The sequence below is a fragment of the Anabas testudineus genome, chromosome 15, assembly GCF_900324465.2.
Source record: "Anabas testudineus chromosome 15, fAnaTes1.2, whole genome shotgun sequence".
In the NCBI taxonomy this organism is placed as follows: domain Eukaryota; kingdom Metazoa; phylum Chordata; class Actinopteri; order Anabantiformes; family Anabantidae; genus Anabas; species Anabas testudineus.
The window spans coordinates 6,360,266-6,388,054 of record NC_046624.1 but is presented as its reverse complement, the minus strand read 5'-3'; the positions used below and the strand labels follow the sequence as shown (position 1 = coordinate 6,388,054).

Below are 27,789 nucleotides of genomic sequence, written 5' to 3'. Positions count from 1 at the left end.
ATAGCCAGGATGCTCTTTATTACCCACCAGTGCTTCTGATTAACTGACATCAGGACAACACCAGGTTAGACAGAATAAGGAACGAGCACATCAGAGGGACGGCTCACGTTGCTTGTGTTAGCAACAAAGTCAGAGAGGCCAGACTGAGATGGTTTGGACATGTTCAGAGGAGGGATAGTGAATATATTGGTAGAAGGATGTTGGAGATGGAGCTGACAGTCAGGAGGACAAGAGGACGGCCAAGGAGGAGATATATGGATGTGTTAACAGAGGACATGAGGTTGGTTGGTGTGAGGGTAGAAGATGTCCATGATAGAGTGAGGTGGAAAAGGATGATTCGCTGTGGCGACCCCTGATGGGAAAAGCCGAAAGAGAAGAAGAAGATATATGTATGTATATATATAGATAGATATATAGATAGATATAGATATAGATATAGATATAGATAGAAAGATAAATAGATAGAAAGATATAGATAGATAATAGATATAGATATAGATAAATAGATAGATAGATAGATCGATCGATAGATAGATAGATAGATATAGATATAGATATCGATAGATAGATAGATAGATAGATAGATAGATAGATAGATAGATATAGATATAGATATAGATATAGATAAATAGATAGATAGATAGATAGATAGATATAGATATAGATAAATAGATAGATAGATAGATAGATAGATAGATAGATAGATATAGATATAGATATAGATATAGATATAGATATAGATAAATAGATAGATAGATAGATAGATAGATAGATAGATATAGATATAGATATAGATATAGATATAGATATAGATAAATAGATAGATAGATAGATAGATAGATAGATAGATATAGATATAGATAAATAGATAGATAGAAAGATAGATAGATATAGATATAGATAAATAGATAAATAGATAGATAGATAGATAGATAGATAGATAGATATAGATATAGATATAGATATAGATAAATAGATAGATAGATAGATAGATAGATAGATAGATATAGATATAGATAAATAGATAGATAGAAAGATAGATAGATATAGATATAGATAAATAGATAGATAGATAGATAGATAGATAGATAGATAGATAGATAGATATAGATATAGATAAATAGATAGATAGAAAGATAGATAGATATAGATATAGATAAATAGATAGATAGATAGATAGATAGATAGATAGATCGATAGATAGATATAGATAAATAGATAGATAGATAGATAGATAGATAGATAGATAGATAGATAGATAGATAGATATAGATAAATAGATAGATAGATAGATAGATATAGATATAGATAAATAGATAGATAGATAGATAGATAGATAGATAGATAGATAGATAGATAGATAGATAGATAGATATAGATAAATAGATAGATAGATAGATAGATAAATAGATAGATAGATAGATAGATAGATAGATAGATAGATAGATAGATATAGATATAGATAAATAGATAGATAGAAAGATAGATAGATATAGATATAGATATAGATAAATAGATAGATCGATAGATAGATCGATAGATAGATAGATATAGATATAGATATAGATAATAGATAGATAGATAGATGATAGCTCGATAGATCGATAGATAAAGATAGATATAGATATAGCTAATAGATAGATAGATAGATAGATAGATTAGATATATATAGCTATAGATAGATAAATAGATAGATAGATCGATAGCTAGATAGATAGTAGCTAGTAGATAGATGATATAGATATAGATAAATAGATAGATAGAGATAGCTAGATAGAATAGATAGATATAGATATAGCATAGATATAGATAGAAATAGATAGATAGATACTTAGATCGATAGATAGATAGATAGATAGATATAGATATCGAAATAGATAGATATATAGCTAGATAGATAGATAGATAGATAGATATAGATATAGTAAATAGATAGATAGATAGATAGATAGTAGATGATAGATAGATAGATAGATAGATAGATATAGATATAGATACATAGATAGAGATAGATAGCTAGATAGATAGCTATAGATATCGATAAATAGATAGATAGAAGATAGATAGATATGATATAGATTAATAGATATATAGATAGTCGATATAGATAGATCGATAGTAGATTAGCTAAATAGATATATCTAGATAGATAGATAGATAGATAGATAGATAGATAGATATAGATAAATAGATAGATAGATAGATAGATATAGATATAGATATAGATAAATAGATAGATAGATAGATAGATAGATAGATAGATAGATAGATAGATATAGATAAATAGATAGATAGATATAGATAAATAGATAGATAGATAGATAGATAGATAGATAGATAGATAGATAGATATAGATATAGATAAATAGATAGATAGAAAGATAGATAGATATAGATATAGATATAGATAAATAGATAGATCGATAGATAGATCGATAGATAGATAGATAGATAGATATAGATATAGATATAGATATAGATATAGATAAATAGATAGATAGATAGATAGATCGATAGATAGATATAGATATAGATAAATAGATAGATAGATAGATAGATAGATAGATAGATAGATAGATATAGATATAGATATAGATATAGATAAATAGATAGATAGATAGATAGATAGATAGATAGATAGATATAGATATAGATAAATAGATAGATAGATAGATAGATAGATAGATAGATAGATAGATAGATAGATAGATAGATATAGATATAGATATAGATATAGATATAGATAAATAGATAGATAGATAGATAGATCGATAGATAGATATAGATATAGATAAATAGATAGATAGATAGATAGATAGATAGATAGATAGATAGATAGATATAGATAAATAGATAGATAGATAGATAGATAGATAGATAGATAGATGATATAGATATAGATATAGAAATAGATAGATAGATATAGATATGATATATAGATAGATAGATAGATAAAGATTAGATATTTCACATTACACATTTTTCCAAACCAGTTATCAGTCAACCTGGAACCTGATGAGCTGCAATGGCTGTGAGAGCAGCTCTGTGAGAATTCAAAGCACTGTCCAAATGTATTTTGTGGATATAACAAGAAGAATTTGTAAGCTGTTTAAAAATAAATGTAACACTAAACAGTTCGTCTCAGTCCCAGTTTGTGTCTTTATTTTCCTTCATTTAAAATACACACGCAGCTTATACCTTTCTGTCAGGTATTTTCTGATAACACCAGTTTTAATCTTGAAATCTGACTACAAGTGTCCTGAATATTTTGCAAAGCATTACCATTCATTGCAACTACCACTTGGGGGCATTGAAGTCAAAGCTCTTCAAATTAGATACAGTGGCAAACAGAAGGACTTCAAATCATTTCAGTGCCTTGGACTTTATGTATGTATGTATATGTATCTTGAGCTTTGATCAAGTCATCTGAGAACAGATACAGTATATATCATATATATCAGCATGTTATTGTTAAGAGTTTGTGTGCAAACCAAGCGTCTAGGTAACAAGGAGCACCTTTAACAACAACCTTTTAACTACTAACACAGTTTCATCCCCAGTGTACAGATAAAAAAAGTAAGGTACAGTTTGTTAGATAATACCTAATGTAAGTCCTGTTTCCTTTGTGTTTTTTCTTTTGACAGTGTCAGTGTACTAAATGTACGAAAGGAGTGAAACAATCTTCAACAGCTTAGCTGCTGACTGTACAAATTTGGGGGTGCAAGCCTGTCAAATTTGAGACAAATTTGCATGTGTTGACAGATATCACGTCTGTCAGAAACACTTTCCTGCAGATGTGATGGTAACTGATTATTTCTGGCAAATTATGTCAGAGAAACAGTAAATGCAAATTATTACCACTTAGTGAGCTGCCTGCTCCCTGGTCTAAAGGATTGAAACTGACAACTAACATGCCAGGAGGGAGCAGCTGGAAAAAGTACATACAAATATTGTAAACAGATTTATGCATGTATACAATATTTGTGTACAAATACAGCATTGCTCTACCTCCTTCACACATACAGTGAATTCAGTCCTTAGTCTCATTTCCCTATGGTCTGTGTCTCCAAATGAACCACACTGATAACACACACACACACACACTGTGCGTCATTGTGCAGACAAACACATGAGAGACCGCTGAGTCCAGTGTCTTGAGATGGGAGTGTTTCAGTGATGGGAGGATCAATCTCATAATGCAGAAATTACAGGATTGTTGTGGTAGCAACTGTATTGAAAGACTGAATGTAAAGTCACTTGGAGCAACGCGTTCATTGTACTCAACACTTGATTAAGGATTGTTCCGAATTAAATCAGCAGCTGTGTATTACAAACCTAAAAACTTGTTATTAATTACAAATCTTCTCGACTACAGTAGCGCATCCTACTGAGAGATTATTAGGAATGTTTTATTACATAATCACAAAACATATGTTTATTAGCCGCGATGGAAAAGCTGACCTGCACACTGCGCCCACACAACAAGCCCACACGCAGTATGTGCCTGCAGTGTTTTAACCTGATTCTCCCGAGCTTCTTTAAACAGTCGAGGCTGACCGCCCGTATGCTGCAGAGCCAGAGACACTTCCTGATATGAGGAGTGTCCTGCATGTTGTAGTGACTAATGTATCTCTGGTGACAGTGGATGTATTGACCCCTTCAGCAGGTATCTTACATGTGTAGTCTTAGTTCCACTTAGTTGGATTTTGATGCCACTTTCCACTTTACAAAACAAACAATTACTCTCTAAAATAACCTGCAGTGAATTATTACATTTAATAAATGATTCAATTTGACTCTTAAATAATAAAGTTGTGAATAGTCTAACAAATTTTTTTATCTAACATACTGTAAAGTAGATTTTTCTTTAGGTCACAGAGCAATGTGCAGAATGAGATCAGCACCGGAGACAAGTGGTGGTTCAGCCAGCAGGAAGCACACAGACTTCCCTGGGCTTCATGTGAAGGCAGAAAACATTTCCTCAGCCACGAGGAAACACAAAACCCTCTGCTTCAACATTGTGTTACTGTATGTTTATGCTATTGATTGCAGTTACAGGAGCATAAAGTCATAAAGTCTGTGTGCACGCTGCAGGAGTATGTTATGAATGAATCACTGAAATATGAATCATTTATAGAGGAACCTGCCATAACATGTGTAGCTCTAAGTGGAATAATGGACAGGTAGCACACACACACACACACACACACACACACACACACACACACACACACACACACACACACACACACACACACACACACACACACACACACACACACACACACACACACACACACAGAGGAAGATAACAGGTTTCTTGCAGAGTGACAGGTGGGAAACAGAACACTTGGCATTCGAGATCTGTTTGAGACGCATTCCAAATGTATGCAGAGTTTCTGGATCAAACAGCTCTCACTTTCTTATCGACCACTCTTTTCTATTGTTGCTTATTTTTTTCCATCTTCTAGTCTCCAGCACCAGTTCTCAGTTGGGCGAACGTGTGACAGACACTTGTTTTGAGATTCTGGACAAGCCCACTGAAGCTCTGACGAGCTCAAACATGGACTCTGAGAACAGGTTTGACCCCGTCTATGTTGGCAGGACAATAACTGCAATGGGGAAGATTTTTTTATGGTACTACTTTAAGTGTGATGTATGATACAAACATGAAATTCAGACAAAGAGACTTGATTTAAAGTTTATCAGAGTCATTATATAATGTGTCAGTGAAATGATCTTCCTAGGGGTGATGATGGATGGCAGGTTTTGGACAGCACCCCTCGAGAATGTAGTAATGGTACACAGTAAATCTTTGTTCTTCTTGTTTTCAGCTTTTTTTATTTCTTGTAGTTGTACACAGCACAGTAACACCCTGTTGGTGTTTCCCTGCTGTCCAAACTACCAATAGTCATTTTGTATTTAATCTTGCTATAACATTAGTTTAGCTCTCCAGGGATGTGTCGCTGTGGTCCATGCCCAGGGAAAACCATCAGGGAGGTGAATCTGAAAGTCAAGTATGGTGCACCATTTATATTTGAAGTCGATGCAAACATCATCCACTGGAAAGTCTCAAGAGACGACCGACCACGGATTGTTGTTTATTTCCTATTTGTTTACTAAGAAGATGCCAACAAGACTTTTACTGTCCTACTGAAATGGAAACCATTTCTGCTGAGCTTCATAAGCAAAGTCACTGTCAGATTTTAAAACCACATAACAAATCTAAGGTGAATGGCTGTGCAGTATACGTAGCTCACTGAACTGAGACTGCACATGTCTGCCCATCTATCTTGCCCCCCCTGCAGAATCTCCTCCAGATTCTCCTACTCATTGTAATTTACCATCTACGCTACACATCTGCCGCAACATTGCCAACCAGTGACTGTACAGTATTTACAACACCACTCTCCTGGAGATCCCACATACTGTAACCAAGAGTAAGAATAAGTGACACAGCACAACCACAACAATCACAGCTGACAATTAAACATGACAAGCCTGCATTTGGGAGTGACTACTATATTTTGAGGCATGAAATGCACTAACTGTGAAATGAGTGAATGGTAGCATCATTTACATTGTATGAAACTTGGCTGCAGCTATTCAAATAAAGTTCAGCAGCCAAGAGGGGAAGACTGTAGCTGTAGCTGTTTGGTTTGGTGCCTGAGTGGCAAAGTCCCAGTGTAAGAAAAGATTAATGTAGCGTAGAGGTCAAAGGGCAACTAGAGTGACCCCCGTCTTCTTCATGTTCACATGCTCCAGCCCTGCGAAACAAAAACAACACCAACCAGAACAAACTTCATTACAGGGGGAACTCCGGTGATGTTACATGTGAAGATCAGTTTTACACTAATGAAACGTAGCCTTTTGAAAACCACTGCGTTCTGTCTTCCGCGGCCTTGGAGCAGCTTCCCCGAGCTGGAGAAAACAACCCTGAAATGTCATCAGGGCCATGTGAATCCACATTTTGTAATGGAACGCCTGTAGTGCAAGAAAGGCAGGAGTGTTTCCCAGCCAGAGAGGTTCTAATGAAAGATTTATTTATCTAATATATTAACTCAGGATATGTTTTTTTTTGCCTCTTGCCAAGACTGGATTAGCAATTACGCAACGTGGACAAGTCTTCCAGGGCCCCTGGCCTCTTTGCAGCAATTACTTTTTGGTACTTAAATGAAAAAGTTAATATAAACTGGAGGAGGAGGGGTCCAACTGTGGCTCCTGCATTTTTACCTGAGCTCCTGTCTTAGCATGCTGTGGCCGCGTTGTATAACTAATTCATGTGTCTGAATGACGAGGATGAATATGTGATATGCACTAAAATAAAAATGCACCATCTAACAGCTCTGAACTGCTCTCCTGGGATCGGAGATGGTGGTGGGAAGTCCCATCCCGGGGTTAAAGGTACAGCAGCGTGCGTCAGCTGACGCGCGGCGACGCGTAATGATGGAGGCAGGGCTGGAGGGGGGCGGAGGCCGCTCCGCGCTCTCAGCTCCTATGTGCAGCTCCCTGCTGCTGCTTCCTGCCGCCGCTGCCTCTGACAAACAGCTCGTCCCCATCGCCCGATCATGTGTCTCGCTCTCTGGCTGTCTCTGGCTGTGCAGCAGGAAGTCAGCCTCGGTTCCGCCGCGCTCTCTTCTTGACAGCCCTGTTCGATCCCTGCGGCTCTCGCTGCTGCTCTGCCGGGAGCGTGAGCCTTCCCAGAGCCCGAGTCCGGCGGAGAACACCGGGCAGAGGCCCCTCCGCTCCGCGCCGTCCTCCCCCTGGGCCCGGAAGAGCATGGAGGCCCCGGCGGAGGAGAAGGAGACGTCGCTGATGGACGGGTCCATGCCTCTGCCCACCCTGAGCCCGGCCGTGCCTCCCTACGTCACTCTGGGCCTGACGGTGGTCTACACCGTCTTCTACTCGCTGCTCTTCATCTTCATCTACGTCCAGCTCTGGCTGGTCCTCCGGTACCGACACAAGCGCTTCAGCTACCAGACTGTGTTCCTGTTCCTGTGCCTGCTGTGGTCGGCCCTGCGCACCGTGCTTTTCTCCTTCTATTTCAAAAACTTTATCACGGCCAACACTCTGGGACCCTTTCCCTTTTGGCTGCTCTACTGTTTCCCTGTCTGCCTCCAGTTCTTCACGCTCTGTCTCATGAACCTTTACTTTGCACAGGTGAGTTAGCGGGTCATTGGTGATGCTTCTCATCTTATCTTGCACCTGATTGTGGGAACAGTCCTGCTGATAACTGAGCCCAGATACAATCACATCTATCATGATTCTTGATTCTATCGTTATCCACTCAGAAATGCTCTTTGTGTTTTGCTTCATCGTGATTGATGATCATCAATCACTGTTGGTCTGGAGGCCAGTTGTGGTCCAGGTGATTTGCACCATTTGATGCTCCACTAATAGTCACTGATATTAACATGATCTGAGAGCAGCTTCCAGGAAGTGTAAGGAGAAAACCACCTCTCGCCCTCACTGTTAACACGCTCTACAAAGTGTGATGCAGTGAATCACTCCTTCATCTCTTTATATAATCCAAATATCAAATAATAGCTCCTCTGACCTATTCCTAAAGTGTATTTATAGCATAATCCTCTTGTGCCGGTTTGAGTCACAGTTGACAGCGAGCCACTGTGCTGTGCCACATGTAACACTTGTATCTAAAGTTCAAACCCAAACTGTGAGGTTCCCGTTTCAAACCAATGGTGCATTTTTTTTTTTTTCAGTAGAACGAGAAAACAGAAGTGAAAACGAGCCGTCAGAGCAGCGTGATGCATTTGCATGATGCACTTTTGATGCGTTTTTTTTTTGTGGTCTTCTCTTAACAGGTTGTTTTTAAGGCGAAGTCCAAATACGCCCCGGAGCTTCTGAGATACAGGTAAGACAAAGCGGGGACTTGGAATCGCAGGTTGCACTTTTGATTGAATCTGTGGCTCTTTTTTCTGAACGTGTTTCTCTGTCTTTGTCCACAGGCTGCCTCTGTACCTGGTCTTCTTGTTCATCAGCCTGGTGTTTCTAGTCGTGAATTTGGTTTGTGCCCTGCTGGTGCGGATGTCCTCAGCAGAAGCTCACACCGTCGTGCTTGTGAGGGTCGCGATCAACGACACGCTTTTTGTCCTGTGTGCCATCTCGCTCTCTCTGTGTCTGTACAAGATTGCCAAGATGTCACTGGCCAACATTTACCTGGAGTCCAAGGTGAGAAAGGAAATCAGTTCTCGGACACTGGGATGTGCTGAAATCACCAGCCTTACGTGCTGCATATAGCATCCCTGTGTGAAGATGGATTTCTGCACATAATTTATCCATAGTGATTGTTCCCTAGCAACGCCGTGTCGTACTTGTGTGCGACCGGGCGTACTGTGATGCATTCACAAGCCTAATGTACAGTTGGGTGCGCTGGTTGCTTCATGCTGACCAAAACGATGATGCACTTGGGCGTGAAGTCAAACCTGAAATTCAACATTTGTTTCTTTAAAGAGCTCTTTGTTTTTCCACGTGGGTTTTGTGGGATTTCACAGATGTTTTCATCAGGCTGTGTTCTCATAAAAGGTAGATGGATGTTTGATAAGTGATTTCTTTATGCACAGGGGACGTCAGTGTGCCAGGTGACAGTTATCGGAGCCATCGTCATCCTCCTGTACCTATCGAGGGCCTGCTACAATCTGGTCGTCCTGGCACTGTCAAACACCAGCATTAACTCCTTTGACTATGACTGGTACAACGTTTCAGACCAGGTAAACCTACAGAGGTCTTAATAGGTTGAATATGCGTCTTTGCTTTGTTAGATGAGGAGATTTCTCCAACTGTCTTGTCTGTACAGTGCAAAAAAGGAGCAGTCAGCCGGCTTAGATTTGCATAAAGAATGGAAATGATTGAGTCATTTCAGAAGCCCACCCACCAGCACATCTGGAGATCACAAATTAGCTGCCAGACACTTTTTTCCTCTAAACTCTGCTACGCTCAGATAACTGGCTGCTGGCTGTAGTGTCATTTTTACAGACATACAGAGTGGAAACAATCTTCTCATCCATTTGCAAGAAACTTAATAAGAGCATTTTTATATATATCTCAATGTGAGTAAAATGTCCGTCTGTGCCTTTAAGTATTTTGTATATTTTGTTAATATTAAAAACAAATTTTGCCTTTCCTTCATTTTTAAAATAGCAGCTCCTTGCAGTAGAGTGCTGTGTGTATACTGTATGTGTGTTTTTCTTTCAGGCGGACTTGCAGTCGACTCTGGGCGACACTGGCTACATCGTCTTTGGGGTGATCCTGTTCATATGGGAGCTGCTCCCCACCTCTCTTGTAGTTTTCTTCTTCCGAGTTCGGCAGCCTAATCTGGACAGGGTGAGCCACAGGTTCCTAACACTGCTTCAGGCTGCAACACATGATTCATAAACACAGTTACAATAACAAAATCTAGTGTAAATGTTTTATAGGATCGTGAAGCTATATTACCATTGTTGTTGACTGTATCTTCTGTGTCCCTCTTTGTGTTTGCCTCATCCTGCAGAGCGGCTCAGGGCTTCCTGGACATGTCTTCTCCTCCAGGGGTTATTTCTTTGATAACCCGCGGCGTTACGACAGCGATGATGATCTAGCATGGAGCGTTATGCCTCAGAACATCCAAGCCAGGTAAAAAACTCACAACACACTGTACCATGCGTGAAGTAGGAATGTGACAAAAGGCAAAAGGGAGAGTGATCAGTTTTTTTTGGTTGACTCTTCAGTTTGGCTGCTGACAGCTACGAGTGGGGGAGCCAAAGCAGCGGCATCGGCGCCTACATCGGAGGGGACGACAGTTACCACCTCCCCCCTCCTCCAGAGGAGCTCAGCCATTACTAACTAGAGCTCAGAGTGACTCCCTCTGACCTGTGGCTTCATTTTTTTTTAATTTTGTATATTTTTGCACAGTCTCTCTTAACGACCAAGGCACATGAGGCAGACTCAATACATTCGTTATCTATTTTGTCTAGAGAGGTAGAACTAACACTTTTTGCCAGTATATGAAGGTCCGGTGACGGGACACACATTTTGCACACTCCTTGTACAAAGTATGATCTAATTTCGACTGCTCTAAAAAATTTCCATTGTATAGTTTATACTAAATACTGCTTAATATATTTCCAGATATTTACAATATGTACTGTATAACTATTTTATGTACTATCTATGGAAACATTCTTTTTCAAACAGATTTGTTTATATAGAGAAAATATGCATTTGATTCATATTAAAAAAAGAAAAAGAGAAAAGCTGCTCGTTTTATTACAGCACCACTGTTTTAATGACTGACAGGTAGGTTTCTCATGCATTACAAACATTTCTACATCGATATTTAAAACGTTAAATCACAGAGAAGTTATTTTCTAATTCTTCTTCTAACTGTTTTTGTAGGTTAAGTTAGTTTGTGAGGAGGTCATGTAATGGATCAGTGCAGTATAGCAGGTATTCAGGCTACACTACAGCGCCCTCAACTGCTGCATCTGTGTAACAGTTATAATAATAATAATAAAAATAATAATAATCAACCTATTTGACCAATAGATATGTTCATATGAATATTTACGTTAACAACTGGGAGAGAAAAGCAACAATAATATATGACACTTATTATTAATATAGTAATTATTTATTGTATATATCTACTTTTTGTTACATTTATACATATTTAGATTCGATAGCAGTATATTGCACATTGATATTGAATAAAAATTGTATTATTGCCCACTTTCAGTCCCAATTGCCTCAGATAAATCTTCATCTTGAATTGTTTGCTTTAGACTTTTCTTTTGGAACCCTTGTTTTTTTACAGTATTGTCTTATCACAGACTTCTCCTGTGTTTCATTACACAAATTACTTGTGGGACAAGTCATGAATCCCACTTCACGCCACATGTTACCTCATAATAACAAGCGTAGTAATAGTAAAAATGAATATTGGTAGAAGAAACACAAACTGCTGAAACTGTGGATGCGGGAAGGCGAAGGCGTGAAGAATCATTTATTAGGGAGGAAAAAAAGACCAACAAGCTGACATGTTTCACACTTCTCCCTATTTTATTGATGAGCTGTTTTCAGAGATGGTTGCATTCTCAAAGCACTAAATACATAATGTACCATGGAAATGTACAGAATACTAAGATTCAGCAATGTCCTTGTAAGACTTCAGTCTGGAGATGATCTTAGAAAAGGTGTGCATTGGTTTTAAAGTGTTATAGATCAAAATCGTCAGAAACTGATTTGTTTCCGCCCACTAATACAGCAAATGTAAAATATAAAACCATTAATAAGTTAACTCAAAGGCTGAAACACAGTTTCACGATGCAGAACACTGATTTCCTCTAGAAAAATCAACTTGAAAAGTCCCTGATACATTAACTTATGGGTTTCCTCTTGATTCTTATGATAAAATGTTTCAATTACTGAAAAAAGTTCCTGTAGAATGTTTCATCACATCATCTAACTTTGGGCTCTGTTTTAACAATCACAGTTAAACACATAAACGTGTAGGTGGTTGCTCTTAAGAAAAACGGTTTGTCTTTAAATGTTAAGAATGTTGTTTTCAACATATGCAAATGATTTGTCCAGGATTTCAAAAAAAAAAAAGAAAAAAAAAGACAACAGTAGGTGCACTGCACTGCTGGTTTCCTGCAGAGGGCAGCATGGACTGTATAGTGTGAACAGAACAGCAGGCAAGGCAGCAGCGCTGGAGAGTGGGACCAGCAAGACCACCAATGACACTGTTAGCATCTACTATGGCAAATGAATGAACTCAAATTAAGACCAGTGAGGTTCTCTCAGAAAAAGGGTATTTTTAATTCAGATCATTCCTCATATTATTGCAAACTCAAGCACATCTTGCCATACAGTAGCTTATAACAGCTGATTCAATGTGAAAAGCATAACACATTAAGCATATGCAGAGCACTGTACCTTTAAGGATTTAACAGCAAAAAAACAAAACAAAACAAAAAAAAAAAACATGTAAAAGATTTAGATCCTCTCTGAGCTTAATTCCTGTTTGACGTGATTTTCTGAAAATGTCAGATGTAGCGTTGAGTGTTCACCACCTGAGAGGTGAAAGGATAAAAGTAACACAATAATCCCTTTCAGTACAATGTCATGACATTCAAGGTCCGCTGGGCTGCCCAGGTTTGCTGAAATAAACAAAAATCACTTTGTTTTTTTTTTGTCCATAAGCATGGATCTTCCACACACTCAAGCAAAAGTCTGCTTTTCTTGCCTTGTAAAACACACACACACACACACACACACACACACACACACACACACACACACACACACACACACACACACACACACACACGCTCTCTATAGGCCACTTTTTTTTTTTTTAGTACAGAGCACTTAATGGCTGTTTGTAAGGGGATGCACGCTTCCCACTAGCTGGGATCTGTTGGTTTTCCAAGTTCAACCTTTACTCCTTTTTCTCCTGCACCTGCGGATGGAAACACAAACAACACACTAGATAACGAGCCACGAAACACCCGTAACAATGGAAACACGATCGCCTAGTTTGGGTATCCAATCCTACCTGTTAAGTACTTTTCTTTTGCTCTGGCTCGCTCGTCTGCGTCAAAATACCACACTGTGATGGCATACCTGCCGAGACAAAATGAGAGCGGGTGAGTGAGTCAGCGAAAGGCAGAGAGGCTCATCTAACCGTGTGCAGTGGACGCAGGCTCTGATGCTGACCTGGTGGCGAAGGCGGGCTGAACCTCGTGAGGGTTCCGTCTGTCTGACCAGAACAGAAGCAGACGGTCAAATTTTGGCTCTATGTCGGCAAACTGAGCCTTTCCTTCTGGGAAGATTCGAAGGAGGCCACCGTGTTCCTGGAAGGGCAGAGCAAGAAGAAACAACACTGTTATGTACACGAATCAGGACAAAGCAAGTGCAGGAAGGTAAAGGGAGACAAGAGGAAGCGAACGCTTATGAAGCCTCTGCAGTGACCACGTTCCTGGATTTGAACCGCCATTGTGTTCATCCATTTTAAAAGGTAAATATTCAGGAGTAGGAGATAATGTGGCCCCAAAAAACAGCACATATTACTCAATTAAAAGACACTAAAATGCAACCAATATGTGGGGTTTGTTAAAACACGGGACGACAATGTTAAAGGAAAAGGGTTGTCCAGCTCCACAGGGTAGGAGGAAAGCTCAGGATAGGAAGCAGCAGTGGGGGACTGCTTTCCTGTGGAGGGATAGGAAGAATAACCCACAGGAAAACTGCTCTGGCTGGATAAAGGACCTGGAGAGTGAAAGAGCAGATTGCTGCGAGCGTGCCTCTTAAACTCTCACACAGCTGATATGATAGGCCTCTCTCTTCACACGCAAACTCCCAGAGCATAAAAGGTTTACACCCTTTGTCGGAACAGTTATGCTATTCCCATCTATATTACTTTGAATGAAGGGGAATGCCGATGGTGTGACTAAAGTACATAAAGCACAATAGGCTTGAGGAAGACAGGTAGGTCAAGGACCACTGATATACTACACATTGTAAAATTACATTTAGCAGACGCTTTTATCCAAAGCAACTTACAAGGCAAAGGCAGAGTAAGCGTAAGAAGGTCTTGCGTAAGGACCCCCACTGCTTGGATTCAAACCCAGCAGAGATGTTACCACTACACTATCGCCTAATTGCCGATAACCTGCTGAAAATGATGCTCTACACATTAGAGTGAGCAAAGCTTGACCCTCGACTGAGGTAAATGACCTGAAAGATCATGTTTAGATGAACCGGACTAATGCTGAATGGGGGCAGAACAAGGATGTGTACTTTACATCCCAGGCTGGGAAAAGCGCTGTAAATAATGCTGTAAACCAAAAAAACAACCGTGGACTTTTCAGAGTTTCATCTTAGTATAATAAAATGCACTGTGGTTCAATAAAGTAAGAACGCCTTCGAATTTATTAGTCAAAAGTCAAGGCAAGAATATACGGTACAGGATACACACTGATGTAAAATATGTAATTTATCCCATTTTAATCAAAATCCAACTAATCCATCTTCATCCATGGATAAACAAACTAATTTACTTTCAACGCTTTACATTTTCGGCCCTTAACATTTGCAGATTAACCATCAATACATACAAAATTGGTCCTAGCAGCAGAAAGCAAAGTATTTCCGGTAGCTGGTTCGTTAGAGTTCCCGTTCATGTATAATGAAAATACATGGTGTACTACGCTGTAGTTCCAGGAAACTTAAGGATATGATACAAATATTACTTGTCAGACTTTGATGATTATTCATTCTTACTTTAAATTACTTTATACACATTAAATAGTCATTTTCAATTTACAGTATACTCACAGCTAACTTGACTTAATAATCATTTTGTGAAGAAGCGATGGAGCTGAATTGATATAATCATTTCTAAATTGGGGGTAAATAGCTGGAACAACTGAACCTGAACATTGCAAAGACATGTGGAACGCTGGTATCCAGGCAACCGCATTCTGTAACAGGCAAACGCCTAATGAAACAGCCAATCAGAGAGCAGATTGTAATTATTCACATGTCCAGCGGGATTTGTCGAACATGGCTCATCTGAAAAACCGAGTCCTGTGCATGAACACGACAGGTGAAATCATGCAGCAGGGTTAGATGACTAACGAAAGGACGGTGTGAGCCGTCTGTTACACACTGTTACGAGTGTCAACAAGAAAAGATTTAGTCTACACATAAACAAGCAAAAACAGTAACTGTGTTAGTGCTGGGACATACAGTACAAAGGACACAATGTAAAGCACTGCTAGGAAAGTGGGTCACAGGTTAGGCTGAATCCCACTTATCAACATTTATTGACTGTAAAGAGTGTGGTGTCATAACAACGCTGTGATATGCATGTTTTCATAGTAACACGATACCTCAAATTTACTCCAAATACTCATTATAGTCAGTCAAATTCATCAGGATAAAAAAATCCAAAGACAAACAGCATCAACTGTGTGGAAGCAATCAGTGGGACATGATGTTTATCAATGGACAAAAGAGTGAGCACTGGTAGTAGTAGTAGTAGTATTTCCACTGGGGATTCAGTTACTTCACAGTCCTCAGCAGACAGGTCCCCAGTATCTGTGTATTCAACCTCTACGCAAGCAGTCAAATAATGCAGTAACCCATAAAAAATAATCAAAATATTTGCCTTTTCCTGGCTTGATGTCAACTATTTATGGTCATCCTCCGTTTAGCCACAAGACAGATTCATCCCTGTGTCCTACCACAAACCAGCACTCACAGGCAAAACAGAGTTTCCTGCAATTACGTAATTGTCGAATGCAGGTCTGGAGGTCAAGTATGTGAGGAAGTCTGCAAGACAATCTCTTGTCTGCTTATGTGACCTGTCATGGCGCCAACTTCTCAGAGAAACATGAAAGTCATCTTTTCACCTTACAGTTGTTGCATTTAGTTACAAAGACTGTTACTGCCTGGTGTGCAGCGTCCTGTTTATGTGTCTCATAGTAAAAAGTGGGGTTCCTTAGCCACTTGTCCAATGATGGGCATCTGCTGAATCTAGTGCTAACACAATACCATTTCCCAGACGTAAAATATGTTTATACGTTGAACTGGGCTATATTAAGGTCACATGAGCTGTGGATTGTACTGTAAAAGTCGTCTATGATTGTTTAAAGACAATGCAATCAATGAAATAAAGACTCACAGGCTTATTCATAGTTAATAAACTTTTATATGCATGTTCCTGTAGAAAACCACAACAAAATACTGCTTAAAGTGCATCAAAATACCAGAATTGATGTGAGTAATAAACTACTGCAATAACCCCTCAGTCACTTTCTCCTGTCTGCATGTAAATCCTCTTTTCTACACGAGGAACAATGGGTGTGTCAATAACAACATGGGGGCGCTCTTCTGCCTCTTTGGGTGTGGCTGCATTAGAAAGATCTCTGCATTTTAATGGGATTATAAATTGGGACAATGGCCAAACAGCATGTAGTATCATGTAACTTCTACTACTGTCTCTGAACACACTGAGTGTGGAATAACGAAGGATGGAAGATGACGACCCACCCACAGACACTTGAAATAGGCTGACTTTTCACAGAATATGCAGAGCAGACAAGATCTTTTGGGAAATGATTTAGTTCTGATTGTTATTTCAGTGACAATTTCAAATCACAACTGAATCAATGGTTATGAGAACAAAGCACACTGAATAAAGTTCAAATTGGAATAGTCATCATCCTTTACTAATAAAGATCATTTCCTCCACACATCACTCACATACCTTGGCATTCCAATCTTTATTAAGGTAATATATGCATGTGACACACCGTCCATCGCCGTTGGGATTATCCACATGGCGCACATATCCTGTCCCATTTCCAGGGTAACACGCCACCATTGCCTGAAGGTGGGAAAATGGAAAAAGAAAACAAACAAAAACAAAAACAAAAACAAAAAAACAAAACATCATTAGTAACAAACATAAGCATACAATGTCTCGACCTCATGTTTTATGAAACAACAAAAGTTACTGTAGAAACATAAAGCACAGTCTCTGAGGTATTCAAATTGTGTTGGTTCAAATTCAAGCGCTGCGGTGGAACCAGACCCAGTGGCTTTGTCTGCCTGCCATGTGGATGCAGCCGGTCTTGGCAAAGCCTCATCGCATTGTCCTTGTCTCACCTGCACAAAGACTGACACAAGCACTGGCTGCTTACAACCCAGCTGCCTCACTATAAACTTTAAACTAGCGAGAAAATAAACCGGAGATATCGTGCTGCATGTCAACTTCCCCTTGCCTTTTCCTGCTCTATTAAGACTTGCATGATCTGCTTGGGTGTTGGCAGTGAACCCCTATGAGCTCTTGTAAACGCTTTGGTGTAAACAGCAAGCGAACGCACTCATACAACACAGAGAGTCCCACAGGAATAAGATACAGAAGTGACGACCTGTACACTGACGGGAAGACTGGGACAGAAACACTTTTCTTAGAAATAAGATTTCCAATTAGAGACGATGCAAACTGACACGGCCTGCAATGTCAGACTGCATATAACATGTAACATACACTTACAATCAACACAACGGTGCTTTCTGACTTGAAAGAGGAGCTCAGCTAAGCAGCGAACGTGCACGAATGCAGAGGGCCAATCTAGCCCTCATACACCACGTCTAAGCAGTGATATGACAAACAAAAGGAAAGTTTCACCGCATTCTTCCACACACTGGGATCAACATAAAAACCATAGCAACATTATTATAAACACTCACAGCAGACTAAACTCCCTGACTTGGTCTCGTGCCAAGCGAAATAGTATCAGACTTTTTTATGTTTGAATCGTGAAAAGATCCTGTGTGCAGAGAAAAGATAGGACACACTATTTCAAGAAGCTTCGAGTACTGAATTGAGCCTATGTGAGCCTGTCTGTTAATTTTATTGTGTTATGTAGCATTTCCATGGCAAAATGTTTATGTGCAAAATCTTTTTAATCTGTCAACGCTCAGTAAGAGCAAAAAAACCCACATCATTCACCTCATATATACCTGTCTGAATCTTATTTTCCTGCGCATCTGGCTGTAGTTGCTTGCGTCAATCCACATTGTGCTCACATCTTGTGAGTGATGCAGGTTACCACTGGAATGCACAGTATCAGGGCCTTCAAAGCTGAATCACAACAAACTTCAACATAAAGATGTGGTGGAGGTGGGGTGGAGGGAGTCTCGCTCTGGCTGCATGAGCTGACAAACCACTTCGGCGATTTGGGTGGGGGGCAAAAGAAAGGGGATCTCAGAAGAAATGGCTGCTAAGAATCAAGGCGGGTAGGGGCACACAAATTGACAAAGGACTTCCTGTAAGTAAGCCACAATATAGTACGCTTTTGTGTGTGTGTGTGTGTGTGTGTGTGTGTGTGTGTGTGAAAAAAGAGAAGGACACAGAGAAGAGGGAGAGGGGTGCAGACAGAGAAAGCGTTGGGGTTGGTGAGGGAGGGGGGGAGAAAAGAAGATTGAACTGCTGTAAACTTTGACTCTTGGCCTCCCTCCAGAGAGAGCAGTATTTTAATGGTTGTGCTACGTGCAGAGCGTGAGGAAGGTTGGCTGATCCTCGGCTATGTCACCCCTCCCACCCTTAACTGCTCAGCTCATGCTGCAAAGCTGGAAATGGGTAAACAGTCCCTGCTAGGAAAAGTGTGTTTGTGTGGATTCAGATGTGTTAGGGTGGAGCATGTATGGGGGCTTGACTGAAAGTGTGAGAGCTGCGGCAGTCAGCAAAAACCCAGACACAGCAGTTTCGTCTTCCATTTCTTTTAACCTGATTGACATCGAAAAGGTTTAACTACCTACATTTGGGCATTGCAGGTAGAGCAGTGCTAAAATACAGGTTGTTAACACACAAATTTTTTTTTTTTTTGGAGAAATATGCTATTTCACCAGCTAGCACTTCTCAAAACAAGACACACATAAAGCATCTGAGAGGTGAAGTGTGGCTGTCATAATAATATGCTGCAAAAGTCAAAGTAAAGTAGAAATTAATATGTAACTATATCTGACACTGATGACGTGCGCAAATTCATTCACAGAAAACAACATGTGACTACATGCAGATCACCCAAAATCTGCAAATGCAAACCTTGTATGTAAGTGCAGTTATCTCCAGTTAGCTTTTTATGTGATCTAAGCCAGCAAGGTGAAGCAAGGAACAGACATCACTTCTTATCAAATCCTCCAGGAGAGAGCCACAGGCGACTGTAGCTAGACCTTGACAGACAGCATAGCAGTAACACACATGGCATCCAAGTGTAGCACTCTGTACTGCACTGAATCACATTTTAATAAATGTAACCGGGTATAAATTAACTACTGGTATGGAAACATCTGTTTTGTTCTCTAGCCCAGTGCGATACCTGTACACTGGAGGTCACTGGTCTTTCTTGCCATGTTCACCTCTAACCTTTGTCCCACTTTTGCTTCCTTTGCTCTCAGCCACTTATTTGTCTGCTTTCCTTGGTGGCTCTAATTAGAAGCGCCTCACTTGCCACATCATTTGTTTACATTCCACAAGCACGGTTTTGGAGGCTGACTGGCATTTACCAGGCAAAGAGTGAATGAGATAGGAGTGGAGGTCATCAAAGTAAGTATTCAGTGTGCTATAACTATACTATACAACTATACTAAAACAAATGTTTTGTGATTTCCAGTTAAACGCTTCGGTCACATGTGGCTGGAGAGGTTACAACGACCCAAAGTCACTGTAATTACGTTTTTAGTGGACATCTACTACACTGTAATTCGATAGGTCCATAAAACATTTGATTTAGTTCCTTTATATCTGAGGTGGAACTCACAGAAAGAGAGGATTCCTCAGGACAGAGGCTATTCTGTACCAAGCAAGTGAGCGTGCCACTGTTTATTTATTTCTCATTCTCAATTTGTCTCAGAGAACTGCGACTAACATCTTAAATAAACCAAGCTTCAACTTGATGTGATGTAACAAGCACAAGACAAACAGTATTTACTGAAGGCTACAACAACGTCACTGTAAACCAGCACACACCTTGGTCCTTCTAAATGTATTATTTTTGTTCATGTATCTATAGTCCAGCTGAAGACTATAACTCTCTTCAGGTATTTCCAATTCAATATTATTGTAAATTAATTACTGATCGAATACTATAAACTTATGACACTGCATGATTTATGCTCTGGTCTTTATTCATTTTATTTACATAATCTTTACAAGATCCCATTATGATCAGTAATCAGTAATATTCGAGTTACGTTTTACTGAAAATGTCTCAACTCCAAAGACAATGTTGTGTTCAAGCACAGAGAAACATTAATAACTTCTTCTACACAAGTATTTCTACTAGGTGGTTATGGACATGAGGTGGTCTCTTAAAAACAGTACATATTCATTCATTCCTACATTTCCTGGAGAAATACAAAATAAATACATGCAAATTGTCTTAATGAGCCAAACTAAAATTACGCTTTAGTAACCTTGTACAGGTTATCTGTACAAGCTATGGCAGATTGCATAGAATATCTTAAACTGCACATAAAGACTCTTTTTCCTGATTTGCTTTGAATCACACACAGAAGAAGATCTCGATGTGATCTAGTTTTACATCTGGCTACTTTCCAGCTTGGCCATTCCCTCTTAAGATACCCTTAGTATTAAGATGCTGTGTAAACATATATAAACAAAAAAAGAAAAACTGGAATCAAAATATGTTTATAAAAAACTTATTGAACAATTTATTAAAACTACTGCTCATTTACAGTATTTTCTGTTGCTCCACTAACTGATTCATTGAATAGTGCTTTCAGCAGCACTACACATCTGACCGAGCAGACGTGTTAACCAGCTCCAACACAACTATAAAGAACTTTCTCTTTGCTGATCACTTTGAAGGATACACTGATTACTGTGATGCTATCACTTCATCCCAGGTTCACGCACGGATGTGAGCCATGAACTGGGGCGGAGCAGAAAGGGGAAAGCAGGAGGGGTCTGCTCACTTCACAGAAGAGATGCTTATCCAAAAGCGAGTACAAACTGTTAGGATGGAGACCTCGTAGTGCAGGGGAGGGTGGGAAACAAGACAGTTTGGGGCCCAGCCTGCGATAGCTCACGGTTTTATCTGCCAGGCTGTGATGCGGCCTCCAGAGGAAATCCCTGTTTAAAGTAATGACCTAGTTTACTCTTTTCTGCATTACTGTAGGATGTGAACAATAGAGGGATGTATAGAGCAGCGGCGTTACCCTTAACCCTGAACCAATGCAGCGGAAACACAAGCACAGTTTCTGGTATTACGCAAATACTCTGATGGGGATCGTTTAAAGTTGATTTCAGCACACACCGCTGGTGTCACAACAGATTAAGTCAATATGGAGATCTACTCTTCCACCCGGACAAGTCATGAAATCACACACAATTAACACTGGCGGAATCGAGGAGCACTGCATTTAGAGAACCTCAGTGTTCGGCGTCAGATCAGATCCTCAGTATCCCGCAATAACTCAGGTGCTGTTTTAGTCATACATGACAGGAGCTGCGAGAGCAGATCCACAGTGCTGTGTCTGTTTGCGCAGTAACCTTTCAGTGACTGCTCAGCCTGACTGAACGGCTCCATCGGTGCCTGTGTGAGAGCCAAGTGAGCTCATTCTGTAATTGGATCAGTCACTGATACTTTCCCTTCGCCAGTGGCAGAAGATAGAGCGAGAATCAGTTTATAGCTTAAAGCTCTCTTCTCAATCTGTATATAGGCTGGAGTTTCGCAAAGTAACAATTCAACCTATTAGTGCCCAATTATAACAAATTACATAATCTGTGTCTTTCAGAAACAATCTGGATTGAATTAATGCACTAAAAATAATTCTTATCACAATTATTTTGATGTCATGCTCCACCCACAGTTTAATCCTTCCTGTCTTCGACTCTACAGCTGTGAACATCCAAAAACAGAAGACCTCTTTCTCAAGGCTCCACTTGGACCACAGCCAGGTCGCTGCTTAGACAGACATGGCATAGCAAACAGAGGGGGAAGCATGCACATCAAGTCAGAATAAATGATATGTAGATTTAATGTAAAATTCTGTTTATTTCTACGAGTAAGCACATGGTCAGATTATTTCTCCAGTTAATAACATCCACACAGCATGTCACCTCCAACTACCAGCCTCCATTGATATGCCTGGTATGTCACACACGCAACATTAGACTATAATAACAATGGTATTATGAACCTCATTAGAAACATTCATACGGATTACAGAGGGGGTTAGGAGACGACTGGCTGTAGATCGGCTCACACTTATGGACGCTGAGTGACTAAGTGAGTGCTCTGACTGACTCCAATTTCCTCAAGTACTGTCACATTTTTGGGCAACTCAGGACAGACTTAGTTACCCGTCACTCTGCAGATTCAGTAATAAAAACACGATTATCAATTATTCTGTATTATTTTAGCTTAAGATATTAGCTCCACTTTAGCAGCTGCAACATTGTGACATACATAACATTAATATACTTTTTTTTGGGAAAATTTGTTATTCTCCATGATGAGTTCCTTTATGTTTTGTACTTAAGCATATTTTAGTGATACCTGATACCTCTGTACTTTTACTTAAGTGTTTCTACACTGTAGTAACGCTACGTTTCCCTTAGCAGAAGATATGCAAGTATAATGTTCAAACAATAAACAGGAAAAAGGTGGCATGCAAGGTGCTGTTCCAGGCATGTGGGTACTATAGGCGGAAGGAATGAGTGTCTCCCACAGCCCATAGCATAATGTACAGTTGGCTCCAACGCTCGGGGGAACATCATCACATGACTTCCTCAAACTTCCTCAAAGAGCTTAAAGAATTATGTTAAAAGTCAACTTCCTCTGAACACGTGTCCTCTGTGGCTCTGTAACATTAAAATCAACCATAAAAAAACAAACAAAAAAAAAAACAGTGGGGAGTTTTGTTCAAATTGATTGTGTCTAGGTAAAACAGCTCTCTAGAAATCTTTGAAAAATGACACTTTTTAAATGTGATATTTAAAAAATAACCCAAATATATCAACAATTAATCAAGTGATACTTAAATATTTACTACTGACTTACACATATCATTATGCTTATCGTAGGGGGAGACAGACTTCTAAGACTGGGTAATGTCTGTAAAATTACTGAATACCTCACTATGGTATTAGTTTGCATTACACTGTTGGTCCAGTCCTTGTAGGACTAGATAACAGAAATATAACTCTGGCATTTCAGTTCTATACTGAGCTGTGAAATGAAAAGCTCGATAGTCATTTTGTTTCATGTAAAACAACATAACTGTACCAGTGATAACTACTACAATTAACAGCACAAATGACCAGAATGGATCATCCACTGCATAGTAAGCTCCTCTTTTAACATGCTGGACATACTGATTTTCAGTGGGGAACAGCGAGTAAGTGACAGAACAATCGTGTAGCTGCTCCATAATATAGTTCTTTGACCATGCTTTTATCAGAGAGCATTTAACCTGCCGGAGCTTCAGGCAAACATACGTGCCCTGCTGCCTGTGGCTTCCCACAATGCATCAAGTGAAAAATGGTGAAAGCGAAAACATGAAGTATTTGGGCAAAATCCTTCTCTCCTATCTTTCCCAGTGCAAACTCTGCTCACATTGTGTTGTATCTCTTTGAGACACTGATACTGGCAGCCTCCCATTTGTGCAAGTTGTGCTGATTTTCACTGGTTACTGTCCTGGTGCGCGTTTGCCAAGGCAACTAGGGCAACAGGTGAGGAATTCAAGCTCTCGGCAGTGTGTGTGTGTGTGTGTGTGTGTGTGATGCTGATCCAGCTGCGTGGATCAACAGCACAACCTGAAATAACGTTCTTTTAAAAAAACACCTAATGTCTACTGAGAATCAGCCAGGGGAATAAAACACACAACTGGACAGGTGGAGCAGCCTAAAAATAACAGTGTATGGCAATCAGAGCTCTATGACCACACAGAAAACCAACTACCTGAAGGAAGCAGAGGCCACAAGAGCTAAGCCTCTGTTCTCCTTCACTGCTACGTCCTTTAAATATCAAGCACTGTGATAGCACAACATGATTAGGGACTGTGACTACATTTAGTGGGGTTAGCTTAGTGATCAGGTGTATTGTTTTTTTATGTGCTTATCCTGATCCTTTCAGTGTGTCTTTTAACTCTCTTTATCCTGACCTTCTATGTAGACCACAACAAATGTTTAACAGCTCTACACGATGAATGAAGAGATTAAGCAAATTAATGTGAGAAAAAAAAAAACGGTGACAGACACTCTAAAATTATGCACAGAACAGCACAAATAACTATTTATACACAGTGTGCGTGTTTATATACACACACATACTGACCTTTGTGATTTCTTTCTGTCTATCTGTCTATCCTCTCTGTCTCTGTCTATAGGAACTGAAGGTCTTCCACAAGGTCCGCAAGTAAAAGGTCCGCTAACAGCAAGTAGAGAAGAAAAAGGATTTCCAGTATATTGTTTATGATTTGTGGTTATCAGGGAGCGGCTATCTATACGCAGGAGAGTCCCTGAAGTTCCAGGAGAAGTGGGATGTGTGCCACATCTCTGACGTAACATGACCTTTCTTTGGTTTTATTCTGTCATCTTCAGCTGCTGCGGCCACTATTCGAGCATACTGACGGGCTTCTACAAGGAAACGGCAACAGCATGTAATTCAGTGAAACAGTGACAGGTCCGTCTAATGCCACAGGATCATGTGGTGACCAAATCTGGTCAAAAGAAATGTTGTCATAACTCTAACTGATGGGTTGAAGGGAAGCTGGCATTGCTTCAGGCTGATGTAGGCTGCTTTTCTGAAACTGCACAGAGCGGTTTGAATGGTTAGTAATAACTAAAAAGGTGAGGGGACACTTTTTTAAAAGTACTTGAGCTGTTCACTGGAACCGGCCTAAAAATGAAACTAATCATTTTCTTAGAAAACATATCTCAGAGAAACAGAAACTGCCTACAGCTTCCTCTCCCCCACACAGTCGAGCCTTCCTCTCAACATGGGAATGCGCTGTTAAAACCACTTTGTGTGTGTGTGTGTGTGTGTGTGTGTGTGTGTGATGCAAAAACTAAATTTATGCAGCAAAGCCTTCTAGTCTGCCACGTCTCATAGTCAGCCATGGAACAGTGTCGCTGTGGAGGACTCAGCAGCACAGCTGGACTTCATGCTGTATGCCACAGCCGTGTTCATCCCACTGTTTGCAGTTTGGTTGCAGTGGCTTCACACACATCCTGTTATTGTACTATTTACAATTGAACACATACCCTGCACAGGTATTTCAGGTATTTTTCCACTATTCATAGCTTATTTTCTGTGATCCAAAATAACACAGAAATAATGAGTGGCTGCATTTCAATAAACCTACTTTTATAAGCATCACATTGTGCTTGGTGCTGCTGACAGGAGAGACTACATATTAGAAATATTTCAAACTAGTGTCCTGGAAAAATACACTAATCTAGAGATATCACATCAGATTGCATTTAGTCAACAAATTAGTCATATAAACTTAACACCTCTGCATGTAACATGCTTGCAATTGCTTTACAGCAGAAGCCACTGAACACCACTGTTTCATAACTTGGTTTCATTAGACTTTTGACAGCTCCAGCTCCTGCAAAGCTGCTGCAGACACGTTTTATCACGGCTGTGGTGGTAGGCTGCTTGCCGCTTCATGTTTGAAGCAATGCTCTGCGGAGATCTGCTTCATTAGAACTGACTTCATCAACTTTGCTGCTTGTGGTGTGTGTTTGTGGGCTGAGGAAAAGGATCCACCTCTCTGACTCATGGCATTAGCCGTGCTTTAACCTGGAGTTAACCAGGAGTTAGGAGCCTCTTAACACTTAAGCTCGGGTCTAATTAGCAAACAGAAGCATGATACTGAAAATAATGGTGTCTTGATCACAGAAAGATATGGCTGAAAGCTCCGGGGTTAGGACTTGTGTCTGTCAGATGTCTGACACACCTTTTATTTTGGTGCTTCCTACAGAACCTGCACACTGCTGTGTTAAGGGGTGGACTAGCAGGGTCCTGGCTGCTGGGGGACAATCATAGCAAATCACTGTCTGCCGGGCACAAACAATGGCTGTGTAAGTCCAACTGTTTCAGTACTTACTTTTGTCCTTCCATTTATCGTGTAGTTTCCCAGTTTGCCGTTACAATGTCTGACCAGATCGTCCATGCGACCCATAAGAAAGCGGATCTTCTCGCAGCCGGCCTCCCTCCCCTCTATCCACGTGATTTTGTCGCCGCGGATGTCTTTAGAGGAGTCGCTTTTTTGGCTGACCAGCTGTCCGTCTGTGAACCTGCCCGTCTTGTGAAGGGCTTTGACGTTCTCCAAAATGCCCAGCCCGGTGTCCGCTCCTAGAAAGTTGTCCACCACACAGATGCCGTGCTTGCTCATACACGGCACCACGTACTCCACGGCAAGTTTCTGAGGGGATGAGCTGGTCTGTCCGTTAGGTGTGGCACTGTTGTTGGACCCGTCCTCTCCCGATCTGTCGCCGACCCCGGGCGCTGCCGAATTTGCGCTCTGCGTGATCGGCGCGCTGTCCACCGGCTCCGTTTCCCTCTTTTCTCGGCATTTCTCCGACGCCTCGTCCTCCGCGGACGGCGGAGCCAGCTCGGGCTTCTGTTTCGAAAGCTGCGCCTTGTCCGCCTCCTTGCAAATGAGCTTGTGCTTCTTCCAGTGCTGTTTCTGGTGCTCCTTGCTGCAGTAGAAGGAGCTGCGGCACCTACCGCACTTGAGGAGGTTCTCCATTTTCCCACAAAGTTCACAGTACTGTCGGTCTCGGTCCAGGTCGCTCTGCGTCCTCTCCATGTCTGCGGGTCCTGCGGGGGCGCTGCGCCTTTAATTCCCAGTCTCTACACGCGCCCTGCTAACCGACAACTTTGGAAACGGTCCACCGCCTCTGCCACGCTACAGCGAGCGAAACGGAAAGCGGACACTCAAAACCTCGTCATTTCCCCCCACTCGTTCCCTTTTTACGTATTGTATCAGTGAAATAATACAACCGCGTGTGCCCTGGGCTGTACATGTTGGGCTGGGTCGAGGTCTTCGGGAGGCATTTCTACTCGCTAGCTGTGTCGGTCGGAGGGCAGTGCATGGCGCCGCTCGGTGTGCGCTCAGCCCGCCTGTGGTCCAGCCCGCTGTGACGTCAAACCACACACACACACCGCTCCTCCCGCGCTGCCTTCACGGGCCGTCGGACAAATGACCGTGCGGAAAATGGCTCGAAACACGTTCAAGTAC

At 40.6% G+C, this 27,789-nt stretch overlaps 2 protein-coding genes across 3 annotated transcripts; one reads left to right on the top strand and one right to left on the bottom strand.

Annotated features, from left to right (window-relative positions):
- The first annotated feature begins 7,476 nt into the window (after positions 1-7,476).
- gpr137ba (G protein-coupled receptor 137Ba) lies at positions 7,477-12,603 on the top strand. Its single transcript, XM_026354250.1, has 7 exons — positions 7,477-8,160; positions 8,823-8,872; positions 8,967-9,189; positions 9,582-9,728; positions 10,213-10,341; positions 10,508-10,629; positions 10,725-12,603. Exons 1-7 carry the CDS (start codon positions 7,498-7,500, stop codon positions 10,837-10,839), a joined length of 1,449 nt encoding a protein of 482 aa, XP_026210035.1. The 5' UTR covers positions 7,477-7,497; the 3' UTR covers positions 10,840-12,603.
- A 186-nt stretch (positions 12,604-12,789) lies between these two features.
- Positions 12,790-27,704, bottom strand: egln1a (egl-9 family hypoxia-inducible factor 1a). 2 transcript variants are annotated; one of them, XM_026354252.1, is made up of 5 exons: positions 26,653-27,698; positions 17,270-17,389; positions 13,714-13,850; positions 13,553-13,620; positions 12,790-13,456 (listed from the first exon to the last, which is right to left on the bottom strand). In XM_026354252.1, exons 1-5 carry the CDS (start codon positions 27,355-27,357, stop codon positions 13,401-13,403), a joined length of 1,086 nt encoding a protein of 361 aa, XP_026210037.1. In that variant the 5' UTR covers positions 27,358-27,698; the 3' UTR covers positions 12,790-13,400. The 2 variants fall into 2 exon arrangements, with proteins under 2 accessions (XP_026210037.1, XP_026210038.1); XM_026354253.1 differs by lacking the exon at positions 17,270-17,389 and having other exon boundaries at positions 26,653-27,704.
- Between the last annotated feature and the right edge of the window lie 85 nt (positions 27,705-27,789).